Source organism: Phacochoerus africanus, chromosome 10 (assembly GCF_016906955.1).
Source record: "Phacochoerus africanus isolate WHEZ1 chromosome 10, ROS_Pafr_v1, whole genome shotgun sequence".
Classification (NCBI taxonomy): domain Eukaryota; kingdom Metazoa; phylum Chordata; class Mammalia; order Artiodactyla; family Suidae; genus Phacochoerus; species Phacochoerus africanus.
The window spans coordinates 82,773,384-82,796,816 of NC_062553.1; the positions used below are offsets into that span (position 1 = coordinate 82,773,384).

Consider the following 23,433-nt stretch of genomic DNA (forward strand, 5'->3'; position numbering starts at 1 on the left):
CAATATGGGGTATTTTAAAATCGTGATATATCCAGTTAATGGAATATTATGGATCCATTAAAATGATAATTATGTTAACACTGAAAGATGTCCAAGAAAATATTAAGTGATTAAAGTAGATTACAGAGGACAATAGAGCCCATCAGTGTACTCTATGTGTGCCTCTTTATGTATGCATGTACACAGAGATACATTTTTAGGAAAGTTCATTAAAATGTTAATGGTAATTTTCCCTGGGGGGAGGGAAAGGATTTCAGGTGATTTTTACTTTTGTCTCTGTTTCTCTGTATTATTTGCAAGTTTTCAGAGAAAATCGGTTTTCCTCTTTTACTGTCAATGCATTATGTGTAGTTACTGTCACATACAGAAAGGGGAAAGTTTGTGACTATTAAAAACACACAGTATCATCAGTTCACAATTACAATGTTGGTTATCTCCGTATCTCCATCACCTAGAAGAAAGCTACACACATAATAACTACTCAGAAATAAGTGTTTGATGAAGAACATTATTAAACAATAAGTCCAATCTCTAGTTTTTTTAATGAATAATATGCAATAATCATTTAAACTCTATATGTAAATGACCAATGAGAAATGTTGGACTTACCACTCCATGCTTGATATCAAATGAATTTTTAAAGGGACCGCTTATAGAAGGAAATAGTCCTGCATGCAAATGAAGAAGGAAAAACAGGATCAAACCCAGTATTGGAGTAAGATTTCTTACATTCACAATTAGGTTCTACCAACAAATTGTGCACATCACTTATTTCCCTTTAGAATCTGACCAACAGAAAAGTAAGAGACAATGGAGTTCCTGCTGTGGTACAGTGATTTAAGAATCCTGACTACAGTGGCTTGGGTTGCTGCAGAGGCTCAGGTTCAATCCCTGGCCAAGGAACTTCCATATGCTGTGGGTGTGCCCACAAAAGAGAGAGAGGGGAAAGAGACAGAGATGGAGGGAGGGAGAGAGAGAGGGAGAGAGGGAGGGAGAGAGAGAGGAAGGGAGAGAGGGAGAGAGAAGTAAGAGGCAAGACAAAGCTGTGGCTAAGAGCTAATTCACAGTAAACATTCTGGGGCTTCTGGGGTGGGTGGGTAAAAAAATTTTTTTTTAATTTTTTTTTTTTTTTTTGCTATTTCTTGGGCCGCTCCCGCAGCATATGGAGGTTCCCAGGCTAGGGGTCAAATTGGAGCTGTAGCCGAGAGCCTACGCCAGAGCCACAGCAACGTGGGATCCGAGCCGCATCTGCAACCTACACCACAGCTCACGGCAACGCCGGATCGGCAACCCACTGAGCAAGGGCAGGGACCGAACCTGCAACCTCATGGTTCCTAGTCGGATTCGTTAACCACTGCACCACGATGGGAACTCCTTTTTTAATGTTTTTTATAAACATTATGGAGGTTCCCAGGCTAGGGATCTAATCAGAGCTACAGCTGCCGGCCTACGCCACAGCCATAGCAACATCAGATCCAAGCTGCATCTACGACCTACACGACAGGGCAATGCTGGATGCTTAAGCCACTGAGTGAAGCCAGGGATCGAACCTGAAACCTCACGGTTCCTAGTCAGATTCATTCCCACTGCGCCATGACAGGAACTCCCTAATTTTAAATTTTAATCCAGCTACAAAATAATTTTTTTTTTCTTTTAAGGGCTGCACCTGTGGCACATGGAAGTTCCCAGGCTAGGGGTTGAGTTGGAGCTGCAGCTGCCAGCGTTTGCCACAGCTTTAGCAACACCAGATCTGAGATGCATCTGCCACCTACACTGCAGCTTGCAGCAATGCCAGATCCTTTACCCACTGAGCAAGGCCAGGGATTGAATCCACAACCTCTAGACACTATGTTGGGTTCTTAACCCTCTGAGCCACAGTGAGAACTCCCAGCTACAAAATAATTCTTTATGTCCCCACTCCCTCGTAAAAAAGAAAAGTTAACCTTTCAAATGCTCTTCTTTTTCGAAAGATTTTTTTAGAGCAGCTTTAGGTTCACAGCAAAATTGAAAGCTACACTGGGTTCCCATATACACCCTCCCCCACACATGCATAGCCTCCCCATTATCAACATTCCCCAACCAGAGTGGTAACCATTGTTAGGACTGGTGAACCTACACTGTAACATCATAATCACCACAGTTTCCATTACAGTTCACTCTTTCACTCTTGATGTTGTATATTTTATAGGTCTAGACAAATGTATAATGGCATGTACCCATCAGTACAGTATCATACAGAATATTTCCACTGCACTAAAAATCCTCTGTGCTCTGCCCATCTATTCCTCCCTTTATAGACTTTAGAATCATTTTTTTTTGATATCCACAAAATAACTTGTTGGGATTTTGATTGAGACTGCACTGAATCTAATTTTAAATTCATTCCTGGCAATAGGAAAGCAATCAACTTTTGTATATTAACCTTGTATCTTGCAACCTTGCTCATTTATTAGTTCCAGAACTTTTTTTTTTTTTTTTTTGGTCCATTCTTTTGAATTTTCTACATAGGAAATTGTCATATATGAACAAAAGCAGTTCTGTTTCTTCCTCTCAATCTCTATTCCTTTCACTTCCTTATCTTCTTGCAGTAGCTAGTTCTTTCAGTATTATGTTAAAAGGAGTGGTAACAGAATACTTGCCTTGTACCTGATCTTAGTGGGAAAGCTTTGAATTTCTGTCATTAAATATGATGTTGCCTGTAGGTTTTTGTAGATTTTATCAAGTTGAGGAAATTCCTGTCTTTTCCTAGTTTACGGAGACTAATTAAAATCAAGAATAAGTGTTGAATTTTGCCAGATGCCAGTTGATGTGATGGATACATTAATTGATTTCTGAATGTTGAACCATCCTTGCATACCCGAGATAAATCTTACTTGGTTGTGGTGCATAATTCTTTTTTTTTTTTTTTGTCTTTTGTCTGTTGTTGTTGTTGTTGCTATTTCTTGGGCGGCTCCCACGGCATATGGAGGTTCCCAGGCTAGGGGTTGAATCGGAGCTGTAACCACCGGCCTACGCCAGAGCCACAGCAACGCGGGATCCGAGCCGCGTCTGCAACCTACACCACAGCTCACGGCAACGCCGGATCCTTAACCCACTGAGCAAGGGCAGAGACCGAACCTGCAACCTCATGGTTCCTAGTCGGATTCGTTAACCACTGCGCCACGACGGGAACTCCCATAATTCTTTTTATACATTGTTGGATGTATTTGCTAATATTTTGTTGAGGATTTTTGCATCTGTGTTCATGAGATAAAATTTTCTGTATATCTCGTATAATGTCTTTGTATGGCTTTGGTATTTGGGTAATTCTGGCCTCATAGAATGAATTAGGAAGACTTTTCTCACCTTTTAACATCTGAAAGGGATTGTAGAGAATTGGTATAATTTCTTCTTTAAATGCTTGGTAAAATTAACATGTATGCCTATTGCTTTCTGCTTGGGAAAGTTATTATTGATTCAATTTCTTTAAAAGATATAGGCCTATTCAGATTGTCTTATTTCTTCTTGTATGAGTTTTGGCAACTCATATCTTCAAGGAATTGATCCATTTCATCTTGGCTATCAAATTTGTCAGTGTAGAATTGTCCGTAGTATTCCTTTAGTATCCTTTTAATGTCCATGGGCTTTGTAGTGATTTCCCTCCTTTCATTCCTGATAGTAATTTATGTTCTTTTTCAATCTTTTCTTAGTTAGCTTTGCTAAAGGCTTACCGATTTTCTTGATCTTTTCAAAGAATTAGCTTTTTGTTTCCTTGATTTTCTCTCTTGATTTCCTGTTTGCAATTTCATTTATTTTTGCTCTACTACTTATCACGTCTTTCTTATTGCTTACTTTGGATATAATTTGCACTTCCTTTTCTAGTTTCCCTAGGTAGAAACTAAATTGATTTTAGATCTTTCTTCTTTTCTAATATATGCACTCAATGCTATATATTTTCCTCTAAGCACTGCTTTTACTGCATTCCACAAATTTTGATGTTGTTTTCATTTTCATTTAGTTCAAAATATTTTTAAATTCCTTTTGAGATTTCTTCTTCAATCCATATGTTACTTAGAAGTGTATTGTTTAATCTCCATGTATTTGAGGATTTTCTAGTTAGCCTTTATGTTACTGATTTCTAATTTCATTCCACTGTGGTCTCAAAGCAGACATTTTATTACTATTCTTTTAAGTATTTGTTAGGCTATATTTTATGACCCAGAATGCAGTCTATCTTGGTGAATGTTCCATGTGGCTTGAGAAAAATGTATTTTCTGCTGTTGTTGGATAAAGTGGTTTAATAGATGTTGATTACATCTAACTGATATTTCGTTGAGTTCAACTATGTCCTTGCTCATTTTCTGCCTTCTAGATCTCTCCATTTCTTTCTTTCTTTCTGTTTTTGTTTTTTTTTCTTTTTTCTTTTTCGTCTTCTTAGGGCTGCACCTGTGGCACATGGAGGTTCCCAGGCTAGGGGTCTAACCAGAGCTGTAGCTGCCAGTCACAGCCACAGCCACAGCCACAGCAATGCCAGATCCAAGCTGAGTCTGTGACCTACACCACAGCTCACAGGAATGCTAGATCCTTAACCCATTGAGCGAGGGCAGGGATCAAACCTGCAACCTCATAGTACCTAGTTGGATTCATTTCCACTGCACCATGATGGGAACTCCTGAAGATCTGTCCATTTCTGATAGAGAGGTGTTGAAATCTCCTGCTCTGATAGTGGATTCATCTGTTTCTCCTTACATTTCTATCAATTTTCATTTCATATAGTTTGATACTCTGTTGCTAGTTTACATACATGTTAAGGATTATTATGTATTCTTAACATAATACATAAGATTATTATGTATTATAAAGAGAACTGACCCTTTATTACTATTATATTTAATGACTTTCTTTATCCCTGATAATTTTCATTGCTTTGAAGTCTGCTCTGTCTGAAATTAATATAGCTATTCCTGCTTGCTTGTTTGCTTGCTTTTTTGCCTTTTTAGGGCTGTACCTGCAGCATATGGAAGTTCCCAGGCTAGGGGTCAAATGGCAGCTGCAGCTACCTGCCCATGCCACTGCCACAGCCACAGCAATTCAGGATCCAAGCCACATCTGCAATCTAAACCACAGCTCACCAGATCCTTCACCCACTGAGCAAGGCCAGGGATTGAACCCACATCCTCCTGGACACTATGTTCCCTCAGCCACAACAGAAACACCTTCACGGTACAGAATTCTAGCTTAGTGGTTTTTTTCCTCTCAATATTTTGAACATTTTACTCTACCCTCCTCTTGCTTCCATGGTTTCTGCAGAAAGTTGGATATGAGTCTTATTTCTCTATAGGTAAGGTGTTTTTCCCTTGTGGCTTCTTTCAGAATTTTTTTATTTTCTATAATTGAAATGATATGCTGAGGCGTAGGGTTTTTTGGTTGGTTTTGTTTGTTCTACATTTATCCTGCTTGATGTTCCCTGAGCTTCCTGGATCTGTGGTTTGGTGTCTGACATTAATTTGTGGAAATTCTTAGTCACTATTGTTTTATGTATTTTTTCTATTTCTTTCTTCTTCTAGTGTTCCCAAAACAACTTTTACAGTTGTTCTACATTCTGTTCGGTCTTTTCAGTCTCTGTTCTCTTTGCCTTTCAATTTTGGAGGTTCCTCCTGAGAAAACCTTAAGCAGAAAGATTTTTTTTTTCCCTCAGCTGTGACCAGTTTACTAAGAGACCCATCAAGGGCATTCTACATTTCTGTTATACTGTTTTTGATTTCTAGCATTTCTTTTTGGTTCCTGCTTAGGATCTCCATCTATTTGCTTATATTGGCCATCTGTTCTTGCATGCTGTCTATTTTATCCATTAGAGCCCTTAGAATAGTAACCATAATTGTTTTAAATTCCTGGTCTGGTAATTCCAACATCCCATGTCTGATGCTGATGCTTGATCTCTCGCTTCAAATTGTGTTTTTGCCTTTCAGCCTGCCTTGTAATTTTTCTTGTTAGCACAACATGATGCACCAGGTAAAAGGAACCACTGTAAATAGGACCCTATTTGGTAAGGTGTGGGGGAGGGGAGGCATCCTATTGTCCTAGACTTAGGTCTTAGCCTTTCGGGGATCCTCTGGACTGTGAACTTCACACATTTTTATAAGTTGTTTTCTCCTCCCTTAAGTGGAACATAATAGCTAAAGTAGCCTGGAGTTGGGTAGTCCCCCTTTCTCCAGGTCAGTCAGGCTATGACGATAGCCTGGCAGATTAGGCTCTGGTTAACTAGCTTCTCTTGAGGGTAGACCTTGTTAAGAATATCTCCCCTCCTCAAGCTGGAAGCACAAGGGGATTTTCCACTGTGGGTACCTGGTCGAGTTCCTGGAGGTGAATCTCACAATATTATAGGGGTTGCCCTGTGCCTGGATCCTTCTAGAATTTTTAATTCTCAGACTTGTCTACATTGAGCTTCCAGCAATTTGTCAATTACTGTTCAGATATTCTAACTCTGGAACTAGTTCTTGTGGTGGTTTCCACTTGCTCTGGTGAGCTGTGACTCTGTATTCACCTGTCTGTTTCTCCAATTTGAAGGGCAGAAGCTTGTCCTGTGTCCTCACCTCTTATGGATCTAAGGAGAGTTTGATTTTTCAGTCTATTCAGCTTTTTACCCTTTGTTATGATTACTCTTTCCATGCAGAACTGGAAGCCAAAAGTAAGGGTAAACCTATGCCTGGAACATTCTATGATGCACAGCTTATACTCCTAGAATCAGAAGGCCCCCCAATTCTATGCTGAAATTCTAAAGCTATACATTTTTCTCAAGGTCTGAGGAAGCTCTAGTGCATTTTTAACATTTTTATTCAGGTATAACTTACACACCATAAAACTGACCTGACCCACTTTAAGTCTCCAGTTCAATGAATTCAAGTAAATTTATCAAGTTATGCAACCATCACTGTAATACCATAATCTAGTATTAGCGCATTTTCATTACCCCAGTAAGATCCCTCATGCCCATTTATGGCTAATCTCCTTTCCTACTTCCAGCCCTAGAAAACTACTAACCTACTTTATCTATAGATTTGCCTTTCTTTGATATTTCATATAAATGGAATCATACACTATGTGGTTTTTTATGTTTGCCTTCTTTTATCTAGCATAATGTTTTTGAGGTTCATCCACATTCTAGCTATTTTAGTATTTTGTTCTTTTTATTGGTAAGTAGGATTCCATTGTATGAATATATCAGATTTTGTTCTCCATTCACCAACTGATGGATGTAAGGGTTCTTTCCAGGTTTCATTATTATACATAATACCAGAGTGAACATTTGTGTAGACATGTGTTTTATTTTTTGCTTATATATTTATCTGTGGATGTCTTTGTTTCACTTTAATTTTTTATATTTTTACAATGTTGTGTTAAAGATGTATAGCACAGTGATTCAGATATATATATGTGTGTGTATATAAATACATATTTATTTATACTTTTTCAGATTCTTCTCCCTTGTAGGTCATTACAAAATATTGATTATAGTTCCCTGTGCTATACAGTAGTTCCTTGTTGTTTATCTATTTTATGTGTAGTAGTGTGTATATGTTAATTTCATCCTCTGAATTTATCCCTCCCATACCCCTTTCCCCTTTGGCAACCATAAGTTCATTGCTGTATCTATGAGTCTGTTTCTGTTTCATAAATAAATTCATTCCAATCTTTTTTTAAATTCCACATAAAAGTGATATCATATACTTGTCTTCCTCTTTGACTTATTTCATTTAGTATGATAATCTCTAGGTCCTTCCATGTTGCTGCAAGTGGCATTATTTCATTCTTTCTTATGGCTGAGTATAGACATGTTTTCATTTCTCTTGAATGAGTACCTAGGTGTGGAAGTGTTGGATCTTACGGTAAATTTAACTTTTTTTTAAATTTTATTTTTGTCTTTTGTCTTTTTAGGGCTGCACCTGTGGCATATGGAGGTTCCCAGGCTAGGGGTCTAATTGGAGCTGCAGATGCCAGCCTACAGCACAGCCACAGCAATGCAGGATCCTTAACCCACTGAGCAAGGCCAGGGATCAAACAAACGTCCTCATGGATACCAGTTGGGTTCGTTAACCACTGAGCCACAATGGGAATTCCTGTTTAACTTTTAAAGAAACTGTCAAGGTGTTTTCCCAAGTGGCTATTCAGCATTCCCATAAGCAATGAATGAAGGTTCCAGTTTCTCCACATCCTCACCAACATTTATCTTATGTCTTGGTGACTATAGCCATTATTATGGATGTGAAGTAGTATATCATTGCGTTTTTTGGGTTTTTTAAATTTAAATTTTTTTTTTTTTCCTAGGGCCACACCTGCGGCATATGGAGGTTCCCAGGCTAGGGGTCTAATTGGAGCTGTAGCCACCGGCCTACGCCACAGCCACAGCAATGTGGGATCTGATCTGCGTCTTCGACCTACCCCACAGCTCACAGCAACACCAGATCCTTAACCCACTGAGTGAGGCCAGGGATCAAACCTGCAACCTCATGGTTCCCAGTCAGATTCGTTAACCACTGAGCCACGACAGGAACTCCCTGAATTAAAATTTTAAGTAAAATCATATATATTTTATATGATATTTTATATCATATATATATGATTTGTTACCATATATTTTATTATTCTTTTCTATATAGAGAGAGATTTTTTTTTTCTTTTTCAGCTGCTCTTATGGCATATGGAAGTTCCTGGGCCAGGGGTCATGTCTGAGCCACAGCTGCAGCAATGCCAGAGCCTTAACCCACTGTGCCACAGCAGGAGCTGCCCCACTGTGTTTTAATTTGCATTTTCCTAATGACTAATCATGTTGATTTCTCTGGAGTATATTGATTAAAGAATTAATAAGAGACAAACGTAAATTTGATTAAAATAAAAATTGATTTTAAAAGAAAAAAGAGGGTCTGATTTGGCACAATATTATGGAGTCTGGTTAACAGAGATGAGTCGAGGGAGACTAGTTTGGCAAATACTCATTGTTTGGGTATTTTATGCTGACAAACTTTAAGAAAACAGGATACCTTAAGCTAAAGTCAAAGAGTTCAATAATTATTTGGCTAAATTCAAGAAAAACCCACTTTTTCATATCTACAATTAAAGCAGATGGCTAAGAAGTTTATTCTGCACAATTAGCTCTGATTATTCCTTTGGCTGTGAATCCTTAGCCCTTCAAAGCTCTATAAGACTTTTATAAATCCCATAGGCCTGACGGAGGCTTTACCTATTTTTTTCTCACCCTTTAAGAATTATATGACAGTCATTAATTAGTAAACAATATAATTCCATAATATAACACAAACATTTTATAGAAAGTAATTTTGAGGCAGTTGATGGAGTATAGGCTAGGAAGGAAACAGGCATTAGAGCTGTGTTCCACCCCTGCACAGGGGACTTATGCAGTTACATTCATCTTTTAGCCAGACTTGGTCATTTTTCTAACCGAGCTAGAAATGCTTCTCCTTTTTTTCAGTCTGTTTGTGGAGAGGAGCACCAACAAGCTCACATATGTTGGAGTATGGTGAGCTGTTGATTTTTTCCTTTGCAAGTTAACAGTTGACAAAATAGAGTCCACAGTGCACCTTGACCTTGGTGGTTGCAGTTGGCCTTTCCATTAAGACATTTAATGTTACCCTGGTTGCTAGGGTATCCACCTCCCTGCTTCCACTAGTCCTACACCAGTAACCAAACCGGAAAACTTTGTTGATGAAATTAACAATGTCAGTAACTGCCAACAAATTCTACCTTACATCTTAGATCCTAAAATGTGCCAGTCCTGATGCAGTGCAATAGGTATTTGGTTTTAAAAGTGAATTAACAAGGGAATTCCCTGGTGGCTCAGTAGGTTGAGGATCTGGTGTTGTCTCTGCTGTGGCACGGGTCACTGCTGTGGCACAGGCTCAATTTCTGACCCAGGAACTCCTACTGCTGTGGGCATGGATGGAAAAAGAAAAAAAAAAAAGAAAGAAATTATCAAGAAAGCAAGTGTGGGTTTGTGAGCCATCCACACTTTCAGCAGAGAAGCTCAAGTTTGGAAATATCCTTCTGGGTCTTCTAATCGTGTAGTCCACCTACGGGTGTCTGCCATAGGACAGCTCGCAGCTGTGTTCGTGATCCCATTTTCTTTTCTCAGATTAGGGGATGATAAGATCTCCTACCTGCCCAGCTCTGAGCTCCTTGAAACTTCAAGTTCCTTGAAATGAAGCTTCATGAGCACAAAACATAATGTTGGAAAGTGAGGAGAAATCGTTTTTAACCTTTTCTGAGTACTGTGGTCTTAAATTGTATGTACATAAAAGAGGAGCATTTTTTTTTTTTTTCGTTTTAGAGCCACACCTGCAGCTTATGGAAGTTCCCGGGCTAGGGGTTGAATCGGAGCTGTAGCTGCTGGCCTACGCCACAGTCACAGAAACACAAGAGCTGAACCACGTCTAAGACCTGCACCGTAGCTCATGGCAGCACCGGATCCTTAACCCACTGAGCGAGGCCAGGGATCAAATCCACAACCTCATGGATCCTAGTTGGGCTTGTTACCATTGAGACACAATGTGAACAAAAGAGAAGACTTTAGATCAAAGCTTAACAACACTTAACCTAGAGTCCAGGGACACCCTGGAGAGACTCAAGATGTATGCACTGTGGGCTCGTAGAAGTGTCTTTATGGATATTTTTTCTTAAGATAGGGCCCAGAGATTTCATCAGACTTCTCAGAGGTGTCTTCAAGGGAGAATGGCTAATTGTTGGGATAGATGACAGAACGAATCTTTTCCTGACAGATTTTTAAGAATAAGGCATTTAATGGTCTGTGTATTAGGTTTCTGGAATGTGATAACACTATTACGGTTATATAAGAAAACACTCTTTACTCCTAGGCAGTACACGCTGAAGTATATAAGGATATACTGTGATTTTGTCTGTAACTTATGCTCAATCGTTCAGCAAAGAAGTACTATATACAAGTATCAATAGGGAGAGACTGAGCTAAAACTATATGTTAACAAATGAGGCAAAATGTTAACAACTAGTGAATCTAGACTGAGAGTAGGCAAATACTGATTGTACTATTCCTTCGACTTTTCTATGAATTAAAAAAAAGTTTAGGTCATGGATAAAAGAATAAGGCATTCATCTACTTGCCTTAATTTCATAATTATAGGCAAAGGAGTGCATATTTTATTGATGGCTAAAACCAGGCAGATAAAAAAAATAGGAAAACCAGCCGGCAACATCCCAAATTACAGTTGAGCCATAACCAAGGACAGACCTAAAAATGACGTCTTCTTCCCATAGGCGGACCCATGGTTTGTTCACACAAGCCTACTGGAATCACGGCAGTACCCACTGCTGTGCTATCTTTTAAGTTCACGGGCAAAAGCAATTGCAGCCACTTCCTGGCTGATGTTATGCTTGAACAGCAAAGTATGCACGGTAACAGATGGCATCTTGTGACCTTCTTAATAACAGGCTTGGCTGCCAATGTTCCCTTGTGTCCAGTCTCTGCAGGGAATTTGGAAACTGTTGCCTTACACTTGAATATTTTCCAGCAAACACACTTAACCATTTATTAGACTGTTTCCTAATTTCGAAGAGAGAGAGCGAGCAAAACAAGATTGCCAACACCTGAAAGGCACATTGGTATTTCCTGGGTCCAGGGGCCTATCCTGGGATTCTTTGGGGTGTGCTGGCCATCATTTGGCCTATCTCAGTCCCGGGCAAACTGCTTCCGAGGCTGTCAAGATTTACCGGCAGCTAATGTGAGCTTTTCTTCTTTCTGTAGTGTAAAAGCAATGCATGCACTTCCCACAGCCAGGCATACGAATTAGCCAGAAGACAAACTAAATCCCTGCATTAGAAGGTCCCTAACACCTTCTAAGCCCACACCGGACAGCCCACACCGGAGTGAAAGCGGGAACCCCAAGGCGGGTGAGCCTTGTTCTAGGCCACCTCGCTTGCCTTCCATGCTCACCCCAGGCAGCCGCACTGTCAGGCGCCACAGTAGGAGGGCAGTGATCAGCCTGGCCAGCGCCCTCCTGGACTACACTGTGTCGCAAGGGCAGCTTGCCTTGTTAACAGTGGAAGGCACATAAGAGTGGCCCTGGGGAGAGACAGGGAGGGCATTCAAGCTGAAGCCTGAGGGGTCCTCTGCTCCCCCAACAGAATGGACCTGGAAGGCTTGCACCAGGAGGGGAACGGTCAGATCAGTCCCCATCAGGCCACAGGGGAGGGAGGCGATGGCTGGAGAAAGTGCTAGAACATTCTCAGTGCAGGTGGTGGGAGTGAAAAATCTGGAACCTCAGGGAGAAACAACTCAGGTGACAGGCGCAGGATGGCACAGAGTCACATGCAGGAGGGGTTAGGTTAGAATTAGCCTTCTGTTACTGAGGGAGGCTTTCATTCTGGGGTTTTCCAGGTAACTGAGGTGGAGGAGGTGAGAGTCTTTCCTGCTGGCCCCACTTCTGGACTTCAGAGCAGAGGGTGCCTTGGAGAGGCGCGGCTCCCCCATGCCTCTGCCTGGGAAGAGCTGGCCTGGGTGGGGAGGAGCCTGAACTGGGGAGCTGTGAGTCTCCCCCAGGAGAGCTGAGGGCAGGCTGCCTGGTCTGGCTGCTATCCACCCCTTTCCTTCCACCCCAGGGCCAGCCAGTTGTTCCCTCCCCAGACAGACTAGCAAACCTTTGGGACTGGCCCCTTTCTTCAGGCATGCCCTTCACTCTGGGCCCCCCCCTCCAGGAGCAAGAAGCTTTGGAAATGATCCCAGAACAGCACTAGGGGGGACATCTCTGTGACATTATGGAAAGAAGGTAGACAAATTTGGACACCACAAAACACCCACATCGCAATGAAGGGGAAGGTGTTCCCCCCTGCCTTAGGCCCTGCAGGTACCAGCTTTTCTCCTGCCCTCTTTCTGCTCTCCTACTCACCCCAGATCACACTCGCCATCACTTGTTTACAAGACTGCATGTGTATGTTTCAGATTTGGGTCTGTGTGGCTGTGCCTCCCGCGGCTTCTCACAGAACCCGAGTGTGAGACAGAGGAACGTGGGGAACTAGACTCTCATGCACATGCCACAGTGCCACATGCAATCTAGTCACTCAGTTTTTCAATTTCATGTGCTAATACACATGATGCGGAAGCCTGCCACTGGACACACAAGTGTTTAAAAGGTTGCGTCTATGAAAATTACATTCTAATTTTGAAAAGTACTTTCTAAATTCCCTTTGGGAAGCCAACTTATATGTCAGAAACTCCCTCTATAAGGAAATAGATTGTGGGAAAGAAAAAGCCCATCACGGAAAGTCCATAAAAACTGTTGTTCAAAATATAATGACAGGGCATCTGGTTTGTGTTGAGCCCCGTTCCAGGTGCTGGAGATACAGAGACAAATATGACAGACAAGTTTCTGCCCTTATGAAGCTTATGTTCTAGAAAATGAAAAAATAAACCAGTACATAAATACAGTAATACATAGCAAACTAGGCACTAAGAAATTAAGAATAGAAAGTGTGAAGAACTGGCTTTAAATATAGTGGCCAAGGAAAAGCTCTCTGAAGAGATGACATTTAAATTCAAACTGAAAGAATATAGCTCAGCAGAACCAGGATAATTGCATTCCAGCAAAGGGAAGGTATGTGCAAAGGTCCTGAGGTGGGAAATGGCTTAGCAGTTTCAAATTCCTAATGGAAGACAATGTAATCGGTACAGAATGAGCAAAAGGGAAAAGGCATGAAGTGATACTGGACAAATGGGCAGGGTCATGTTCTTGTGAGATGTTATGGACCTCAGTAAGGAATTGAGATTTTATTGCAAGTGCAACAGGAAACAGAGAAGTAACATCGTCATGTTTAAGATCTCCCTGTGTGAAGACATGACTTATGGGTGGTCTGGTGAGTTCTTACTACTTTTAGAAGTCTTTTGAGGTTTGGAGAAGGCTCCACAGGACAGTAATAGTGAGAGTGAAAGAACAGCGCAAAAAGATGTTAAAAATGGACACAAACCCTCTTGAGGTAACTTGACAAACCATATTCGCATTGCTTTTTTAGAATATTCTTTGGTTCTTGTAAATATTTTCCTGGATGCTGTCATCCTTGTAAAAGGCAATGTACCAGAAAGAGAGTTCCAGTAGCTGCTTTAGGAACTTGGAGTTTGTTATGTGTGGTTAGGGAACAGCCCAAGATCATCAGATGCTGTCACATCTGGGCTTTGATGTGATCATCCTAGACGTAACCTCTCCCCTCATACACATTATGTCTCCTGAAACAGCAAGAATCAAAGAGGCCAGTGTGCTCTTTTGCTTGTGTCACCTGGGCTCATCTTAGAATGACACAGGCATGGGGCTAAGCGCACGAGGAAGGACAGGGACAGCCTGTGTGTGCTTCCCCAGCCTCGGCACTGTCCACATCCCACCTCTCCCTTCATACATGGCTTTTGCTGGAGAGAGGCTTTTTAATTAAAATTTGCTAGAATCTGTCTTAGCAGAGGGTAGAGGGAGAGAAAGGTAAACTGTAGAACAAATTCCATTTGTTGTATTGCAATTTTATGATCCTTGACTTTAATTTTTATTAGCTGTTTCTTTGTTCTTTGAACATGATGGGGCAAAGGAGGGAAAAGCCACAACCAAATCACTAGGAGAGAAAATTAATAGTAATGCTGAAGGAAAACCACCTGAGTGTAGGCAGAAAAATGGATTGAACTAAAGGCAGCGATGAAAAGGAATTTGAGAGCCTTTATCCTCTGATGACTAAGAACAGCCCACTTGATTTGCATTTCTACAAATGGACATATTTCCACCAAAAGACAGTCAACAAACCAATGTCCACTACTGGTGAGCACATTTATCCAGTGGGTTCGTACTGACATTCTGATCTTTGGCTTCATGTTTTAATTCTCTTCATTTGAAGCTTCTAGCACCAAGTTGATAATCCAAAAGTTAGACATGGACATTGAAAAGAGCTACAAAGGGAAATTATCCTTTGGTCAAATTAAATAATCCTACCTTGAAGTACCAGCACCTCTTAATGAAGAGAATAATCATCAGTTAAATTAAAATGGCCACTTGAGGAGAGTGAAAAAGGCCACGTGGCCAAAGACCATTAGTAAGTCATTATTATGAACATACACACACACTGAGGTACTCCTTCCTGTCCTCCTACCAACACCTTACCAGATAGGCAGGAGAGGAGACAGGAAACAAAGCAGTACCTATTGGACAGTGGAAAATTATTTAATTCCCCTTCCCTATCTCAGATTTGTCTCTGAGTCATGCAGTGTGTTTCAATTTTATGTTTATTGCAGTAGCAGAGGGGAGAAAGAAGGTCTTTCCTGATTTTCACAATAGCACAGACGGTTAGCTGTCCTGTCCTCTTACCTCAACAAACCATAGAGGAATATAGATAAAACCCATCTCAAATATACTCTTCCCAGAAAGTCCAATTATTAAGAAACCCGGCAGCATCCCAGGCAGCGGTTAAAACCCTTTACTCCAGGGAGTTCCCGTTGTGGCTCAGTGGTAAAGAACCAGACTAGTGTCCATGAGAATGCGGGTTCCATCCCCGGCCTTGCTCAGTGGGTTAAGGGATCAGGCATTGCTTTGAACTGCTGTGTGGATCGCAGAGGAGGCTCAGATCTGGCGTTGCTGTGGCTGTGGCAGAGGCCAGCAGCTGCAGCTCCCATTCCACCCCTAGCCTGGGAACTTCCATATGCCATAGGTGTGGCCCCACTAAAAACCCAAACAACAAAAAATACCTTTAGACCATCATTTAGGAGAAACGCATAAGGCCTTGGAATGGCTCTTTACACCATCCACCCTACCCCCACAACACAGGGGTACATACTGAACCTCTAAATACTACAACAAAAATATGAACTGAATATTTTATAAAGTGCTTAAAAATCTTAAGAGATTTCAATCATTGGTCTTATTCAACCTTCGAAGATTCAACCCTGAGAGATGGAAATTACATGGGAAAAACCTATTCTGTTTCTTCGTCAATAGGAGAGTGTATAGCAGGACGGCCAGCTGTTCCCTCTCCCAGTGTGCAGCTGTTACTGGGAGAGGCCCCAGGGAGGGGGGCCAGGCCCTGGAGTCCTGGCACAGAGGCGGGGCCTGGAGACCACGCCTCCCGCCGGAACTGAGCCTCTGAGATGCAAGTGTTTTCCAGGCTGAAACGGTGAAAAAGCAAGTGCGACTTCCCTACCCCTTATCCCTCCACCTGCCAGATGGAGACACAGGGCTCTGGGGCCCCAGAGGATGGTGGAACCCCAAGATAAAGGAAGTCTGAATCCTCAGATCCCCATGTGGAAGTCTGTTGGCAAAACACCCTCCTGGGCCTTTATATGAAAAACAAACAAACAAACAAAACCCCACTATCTTTTATTGAGTTAAGCAACTGGAATTTGGAGGTTTACCTACTATAGCAATTAGTGTTACCTTAATTTAACTAAAATGGGGGGAGGCAGTTATCATCAGTAAATGGAGTTTATTAGTTGGTGGTTTACAGTAGTTCAAATTCTCTTCGCAGTTCTCTGATGGACCCAGTAAAAGCTCCGGTTCCAGGACCTAGAGCTTCAAGCTCCAGCAGAAGGAACATTCCAGGACTAAAGTGGAGGAGGAAAAGTGTTGCCCTGGAATAACTATCATTTTTAAGAGTGACAGATCCAGGGTGCACCACTCGTTTTCTTGCTAAAGACACCTTGCCTTCAAGTAGGCACATGGAAACCATCTGGACAACAATCAAGACCACGAAAGTTACCAAGGGCTGTGCTCACCCTGCACTTACCTTTAATGTCCGCGGTCTTGTGGAGAGCCGCCCTGCAGGTGAAGTAGTTTGGCAGTGACATCCTAAAGAAAGCAAGTAGAAGAAAGAAGTTATAAGTCCAGGGATTTATAAGTCACAGCCGATGGACTGATACGGTTTTTCACTCATCCTTTCATTTGACTTTTTTAAACTTTGGCTTCTTCTATTCCCTTTGCCATACTCCCAACCATAAAATTCCATGAAATCAACCCAAGTTGCACTTTCTGTCTTTAGTGATTTGTTCCCTGATTTGTCATAAAAAGGTAACATGTTCAAATTTTGTACATGAAAATCTCAAACATTAAGTTCATAATTGTCTTAACAGCATTTATGCATTTTTCTCCAGGGAGTTGTTTTCAAAACAAGTGCTATGAATAACAAGGAAATATTATAGTAATTGTGTTGGTTTCTCAGGAAAACTTAGAACTTAATAGCCATGGGGCAACTAGGGGCTCAAAGATGCTCTGTTTATCCTTGGAAACATACTTATATCTCAGTTTCCCTGAATCCAGACGTGACAGTCTTTTTTAGGCAAGCAGTTGGCTTGGTGGGAAGCACAGAGCCAACAATTTCTAGAGGGAAACACAGGATGGCCATTGTTTTAGGGCCTTTGATTCGGGGGAGGCGCATCTCCAAGCTCCAGGAACCTGGAACTGTGTAAGGTAGGGGTAGAGTGGAATTGACGTCAGCCTAAACAGTCCTAAAATGCTCTTGGACACATATTCACCCACAGACCAGCCCTACCCATCCCTGAGAGAGGGGTTGGTGGCCTCCGCACCTCTCTTCTACATGCTCCTACTGCAGTATTTGAATCACCAGAGAGCATTATTATTATTATTATTGGCCACACCCGTGGCATGTTTAAGTTCCTGGGCCAGGGAGCCAACCTGTGCCACAGCAGCAACCCAAGCCACTGCAGTGACAACATCGGATCCTTAATTTGCTGTGCCGCAGAAGAACTCCAAAGGTGTTAATGTTTAGAGGCACGTTTCTAAGCCCAGCTCCAGTAGTTATTTTCCCAGTAGGTTTGGGGCAGAGGTCTAAGTGAGACAGAGAGTCAGTGGGCCAGTTTCCTGACCCTGCTCTCCTGACTTTGAGCCATTCCTTTGCTTCTCTTTATATATTTTAATTTTATCACCCAAGCATACATTACCAAACACTATGGTTTGGTTTGGGCTTTTTCAAAATTTTTTACGTAAATGGAATAATACAGTATGTTTGACATCAGCGTTATATTTGTGACATGACTGAGTGTAACCATAGTTTGTGCATTACTGTATGACCACACCACTGCCTATCCATTTTGCTGTAGACCAATAGTGTATATTCTGCATTTGGCTCAGTTTCAGGGTTTGGATTTTTTTTACCTATTATGAAAAATGCTGCTGTGAATGTACTGGTACATGTCTCTTGGCATATATGTTGACAATGCTGGTATATACTTAGAATTGCTAAGTCCTAGGATGTCTATACCATCAACTTCAGAGAACAAGACCAAATGCTTTTCCTAAAGCAAACAATTCAGTGCACATTCCCACCAGATGTACAGGAGAGGTCTCATTGTTCTATATCCTCATCAACACTTATTACTGATGTTCTTTTTTTCTTTTTTTTTTTTGTCTTTTTAGGGCCGCACCTGGGGCATATGGAAGTTCCCAGGCTAGGGGTCAAATCAGAGTTGCAGCTTCTGGCCTACGCCATAGCCACAGCAATGCCAGATCCTTAACCCACTGAGCGAGGCCAGGGATGGAGCCTGCATCCTCACAGATACTAGTCGGGTTTGTTACCGCTGAGCCATAACGGGAACTCCAGTATTGATGATCTTTTTAATTTTAACCTTCCTGGAAGATTACCTGAGTAAGCTAATTTGCATTTCTGATATACAGTTGACCCATGAACATGGGCTTGAACTGCGTGGGTCCACTTATACAGAAATTTTCTTCAATGGTAAATACTATGGTACTTCATCAGCCACAGTTGGCCAAATCCTCAGATATCCAATCCTGTGGATAAATGGAGGACCCGTGGCAGATACGGAGGGCCTACTGCATGTTATGTCTGGGTTTTCAACTGTGAGGAGGGTCAGCGCCCTAAGCCCTGGGTTTGTTCAAGGGGCAACTATACCTCGCACAGTTGGTGGGTTCAGGCCTCTTGCTTGATATGTTGATTAGGACCAGTGCCTTAATCGTGCTGTTCAAATGTGATGTGTCCTTGCTGATTATTTGCTTTTTCCACCAGTTACTGAGACCGGTGTGGTAAAATGCTGATTTAGGGATTTGCTTTTTTCTCCTTTTAGCTCCCTCAGTTTTACCTAATAAAAAGTTGGGAGATGGTGTTCTTTGATGCAGGCAAATTTAAGGTTGTCTTACCTTCCTAGCTTGTGCCCCCTTCTCTCACTATAAAATGTCCCTCCTTAACCCTACTACTTCTTGCCTTCTGACCATGCCATATATAGCAGCCCTCCTCTACACCTCTCCTCTTCATTTTTAAATAAAATTGTAACTTTAGGACATTTTTTGGTTGGGAGGATTGTTGTGAAGGTAGCAGAGTTCTAGTAATGCTCCACATTGTTGGGTCCTCTTTCCTTAGGCTCTGCAGAGTAATGTCAGTTTCTCAGACTTTCCTTGTTTTGATGCCCAACTAGTATCCAGGAGGATGCAGGTTCCATCCCTGGCCTCATGTTGCTGTGAGCTGTGGTGTAGGTTGCAGATGTGGCTCAGATCCTGTGTTGCTATGGCTGAGGTGAGGGTCACAGATGTGGCTCAGATCCTGTGTTGCTATGGCTGTGGTGTTGGCTGGAAGCTACAGTTCTGATTCATCCCCTAGCCTGGGAACTTCTATTCACAGCAGGTATAGCCCTAAAAAGCAAACATACAAACAAACAAAAAAACACCAAAAAAAAAACAAAAACAAAAAAAAAACAAAAGCGAAAGCACACCCCAAAGTATTAAAACTTAAAGGTTTATACTTGAACCATATCCCTATCTTAGGAACTCCAAAATGCAACCCCAACATTTCCCCTTTTTATAACCTTGGCAGGCAACTAGAATTGATACACAGTATTCCGTAATAGCTTAAGTTCTGTTCCACACTAATCTCCATTCTCTCAATGCAAGATCCTTCTTTTTGAATGTTATGAGTTCTACATATTTGCTGTTAAAACTCATTCAGAACCAAATGATCAGAACTTCTACCGGGTTTTTTCTGTCTTGCACAATATGGGTGTTCAATGTATGTGGTGAATAAATAAGGTGAATGAATATAAAATAGTTTTGTTATTCCTTACTAGTTTCCTGAATTAACACATTTTACATGAACAGCCACTTCATATTTTATTCAGTACTCTCCCTCGGACCATTTTGATTTTATAGTGGTGTACAAATGTCTCTTTATAGCCTTACAAAATTTTAATCAAACAGCTTTTGCAGAACTTAAGACATTTCTCCTTGGGGCTAAAATTAACCAAGAAAAAGATTAAAAACAAAAGCAAATTTAGAATATAATCAGTACTTTCAAAATGAGCTGAATCTGCCTTTCATCTTCATTTATAACCCTGGCTGTTTCTCGGCCTATAATATAAGCAGTAGTAGTGCAAAGGACATATTTACATTTCTGAGGTTCCAAAACCCAGTAAACCTCACGAGCTTGTGCTCTTTTGTGGTTTGCAGTTTCCCTGGGTGCTTTGGATGGAATGATTCACGAAACGATCATACTCTTGAGTAAGCAATAAACTCAAAAGTTCTGTACATTTTCACCAGATGTTGTAATTCTGCCTTTTTTTCAGTTAACATTTTTTTTTTTTCCTACGCTGGTTTGTGGTTCTATTTGGATACCAGCTTTCAAACACTGTTTCCAGAGAGGACCCCAGTAGAGCTTGAAGATTCCCTTAGCTGGCCCCAGAGGGGCCTTGAAATTTACAGAATTAGCAAAGGGACTTCCTTAATTGAAGTGTCATCATACTGATGCAATGCAAATGCAAAATACAAAGACTGGAATCCCTGTGGTGTGGAATTCCCTTGTTGTGCAGGGGGTTAAGGATCCCGCTTAACCAGCTGCGGTTGTTACTGCAGCAGTGACTGCAGCAGCTCTGGCCACTGCTATGGCATGGATTCGATCCCTGGCCTGGGAACTATCACATGCTGTGGGCATAGCCCCCTGCCCTAAAAGAGTAAGACAGTTGTACATAATTTTAGGAGTACTAAATAGAGATTACAATCATAATTTCAGCCGGTAACTGCCATTTAGCTCTTCTTCCCAGAGACTTACCCAGAAAAATACATAGAGTGAAAGTCTAGGAAGTCTCTCAGGGGTGACAATACCCTTCTCCTAAAAGCATTCTCCTCTAGTTAGAGTGACATAGCTAGGGGTGAATGACAAAGGAATCTTACTGGTTACACTCAGGCCAGTGCTGTCCTGCTTTAAGAGAAAGTCGGCCACACGTGGAATCACCCAGTTGTTTTTTCCGGTAACTGCCCGAATATGTTGTTACAGAAGAATCTGACCATCTTGCTTCATTCTGCCACGATGCTCCAGCCTTATGTCTGATCACATCAAACTCCTGAGAAGTAAGAGGGCTGAAGGGCAGAAGAATTTGTGGCGTCAAGTAGAAGAAGTGTGACATGGCTAAAGATGGCCTGCTCTGAATGATGACTTTTCAAGCCCTCTCCATGATGAAGAATTAATTTCCTTTCTGTAGCAAGAAGTAACTGACCGGGCTCACCAAACTATGTAACTCTGACAGTTCACAGAAGGCAGAAGCTTAACTCTCTTAAAGTTGCCAAGCAACAGGCCACAAAATTCCACAAATACTAGTCCCATCCCCCTCCCCCATTATAACTAGCACATTTAGAAGTTATATAACTTTCTGGCTTTGGCTCTAAGCAATATACTGCTACAAATGATGGCGAGAAAACAGGTGGCAACCGCTTTAAACAAAACAGCGAATCCTAATCACAGCGGTTTAAGAGGTGGAACAAGAGATAAAAGGACAGTGCCAAACATTCATTTCCTGGCCTCCAAGGATCTGGAGGCAAACAAGCCCTGCTTATGATGTCAACAATAGCAGGTGACTCAAACAACTTCTCATATGTCACAGAGCAATGGTGCTGAAGCTGGTGGCACATGAAAGTCACCTCAGGAGCTGGTAAAATAAACACCCCATCCCCTGCCCCCATAGATTCTGATTTAATTGATATGGAGCAGGGCCCAGGATTTGGTAACTTTTAAAAGCTTACTCTTGGAAGGTTCTAAAGAGAAGCCAGGGCAAAGAATTGAGGTCATTGAAATACCACTGTGAACCTTTTTTTCGGTTGAGAAATTGTAATGTTCAGTCTTCTGTTCGTCTGCTTCCCTCCATCCTTCACTAATAATTACTCTAAACCTGGTTAATATGTTGCCTGTCCTTCTCCGCATTAATAAACAATTCAGCAGCAAATCAAAATTGAGTGTTCTACACTTGTCCTTTATCAATTCTCAGAAGTTTTCAACCCTCTGTGCTCATTCACATAAACTTTGGGATTCTTTGTAAATACAAAAGTCCGGACTTACAAGCTAGACCCATCATCTCCATAGGTGTTGGCATCAGCACCCACGGGACATATTAAACCTGCAGAAGCCTCATCCTCCCCTGCCACAGACTATAGGTCTGAGGAAAAGCCCCGGAATCAACATATTTCTACAGTTATATGAGGCATCGATCTTTGAAATTCAGGAGCTGAATTTAAAGTATTTTAAAGTGAGGCTGACACACTACAGGGTATATATTTTTTGTTTTTTGTGTTTTTTTGAGAGTAAAACTATCTGTAAATACTTGTTAGGGGTTTTTTGTTTTGTTTTGTTATGGCTGCACCTGCGGTATGTGGAAGTTCTCAGGCCAGGGATCAAATCTTAGCCACAGCTGCGACCTATGCCACAGCTGCAGCAACACTGAATCCTTAACCCACTGTGCTGGGTTGGGGACCGAACCCATGCTTCATCAGCAATTTGAGAGACTAAATACAACAGACTAATTGAGTTTACTAACATAAGTACTTAGTCTATAAAATCCTACAATTCTAAAGGATCTTGTTCTCATTCTTTGTTCTCATTTTATCAGATGCTTCACTTTTCTAGAACACTGGTATTCAGTGCTGGTTTTTACGGTTTGACTTCCATATTGAGGGTTGGCACAAAAAACTCCCTTTTCTAACTAAATTATGGCAAGCGATATTGTTCAGTCCCTGGTATGTTAAAAGTGAAAAGACATAATCAAGAGCACTGTGACAATGAATTCTGGGTTGTGAGTGTGATCTAGTGGAAAATAAAAGCTTCCCTAGTGAGTGACCTCATACCCAATAAAACCAGCAGGTGGCGCACATGTCACCTGATATTGGGGGGGCAGGTATTAATCGGCAGGCCTTGACCAGACTTCTGTCTAAACATAGACTGATTATTTTAATGAGGTGTTAATACGTATTAATTAAAAGAATTTCATGGTTAAGCAAGTTTAGGACAAGTTGGGAAAAGCACGTTTCTCTGCTGTAGTACTTTTAGGGCCTTTCACATTTCAACAAACATCGTGAATCTTTCAAGGGGGGCAGTGTTTCCTAAACTTATTTGAAGGGGTAGGGAGCATCTCTGGATATTGCTGTTCTATATAAGCAACAGTTA

The 23,433-nt window shown here is 41.4% G+C and overlaps 1 protein-coding gene across 4 annotated transcripts in view; it reads right to left on the minus strand.

Moving 5' to 3' along the window:
- The window catches only part of C10H4orf51 (chromosome 10 C4orf51 homolog), a 62,396-nt gene extending 39,850 nt beyond the window's left edge, over window positions 1–22,546 (minus strand). For 3 of the 4 annotated variants that reach the window (XR_007137465.1, XR_007137464.1, XR_007137466.1), the window contains exons 1-3: window positions 21,174–22,546; window positions 16,768–16,829; window positions 610–668 (exon numbers count right to left, since the gene is read on the minus strand). Coding sequence is in view for 1 of the 4 variants with exons in the window: in XM_047798524.1 (XP_047654480.1) it covers window positions 610–668; window positions 16,768–16,829; window positions 21,174–21,406 (354 nt within the window). In the remaining 3 variants the exon portion in view is untranslated. The remainder of the gene's footprint in view (window positions 1–609; window positions 669–16,767; window positions 16,830–21,173) is intronic. The other variant, XM_047798524.1, reaches the window with a different exon arrangement.
- Between the last annotated feature and the right edge of the window lie 887 nt (window positions 22,547–23,433).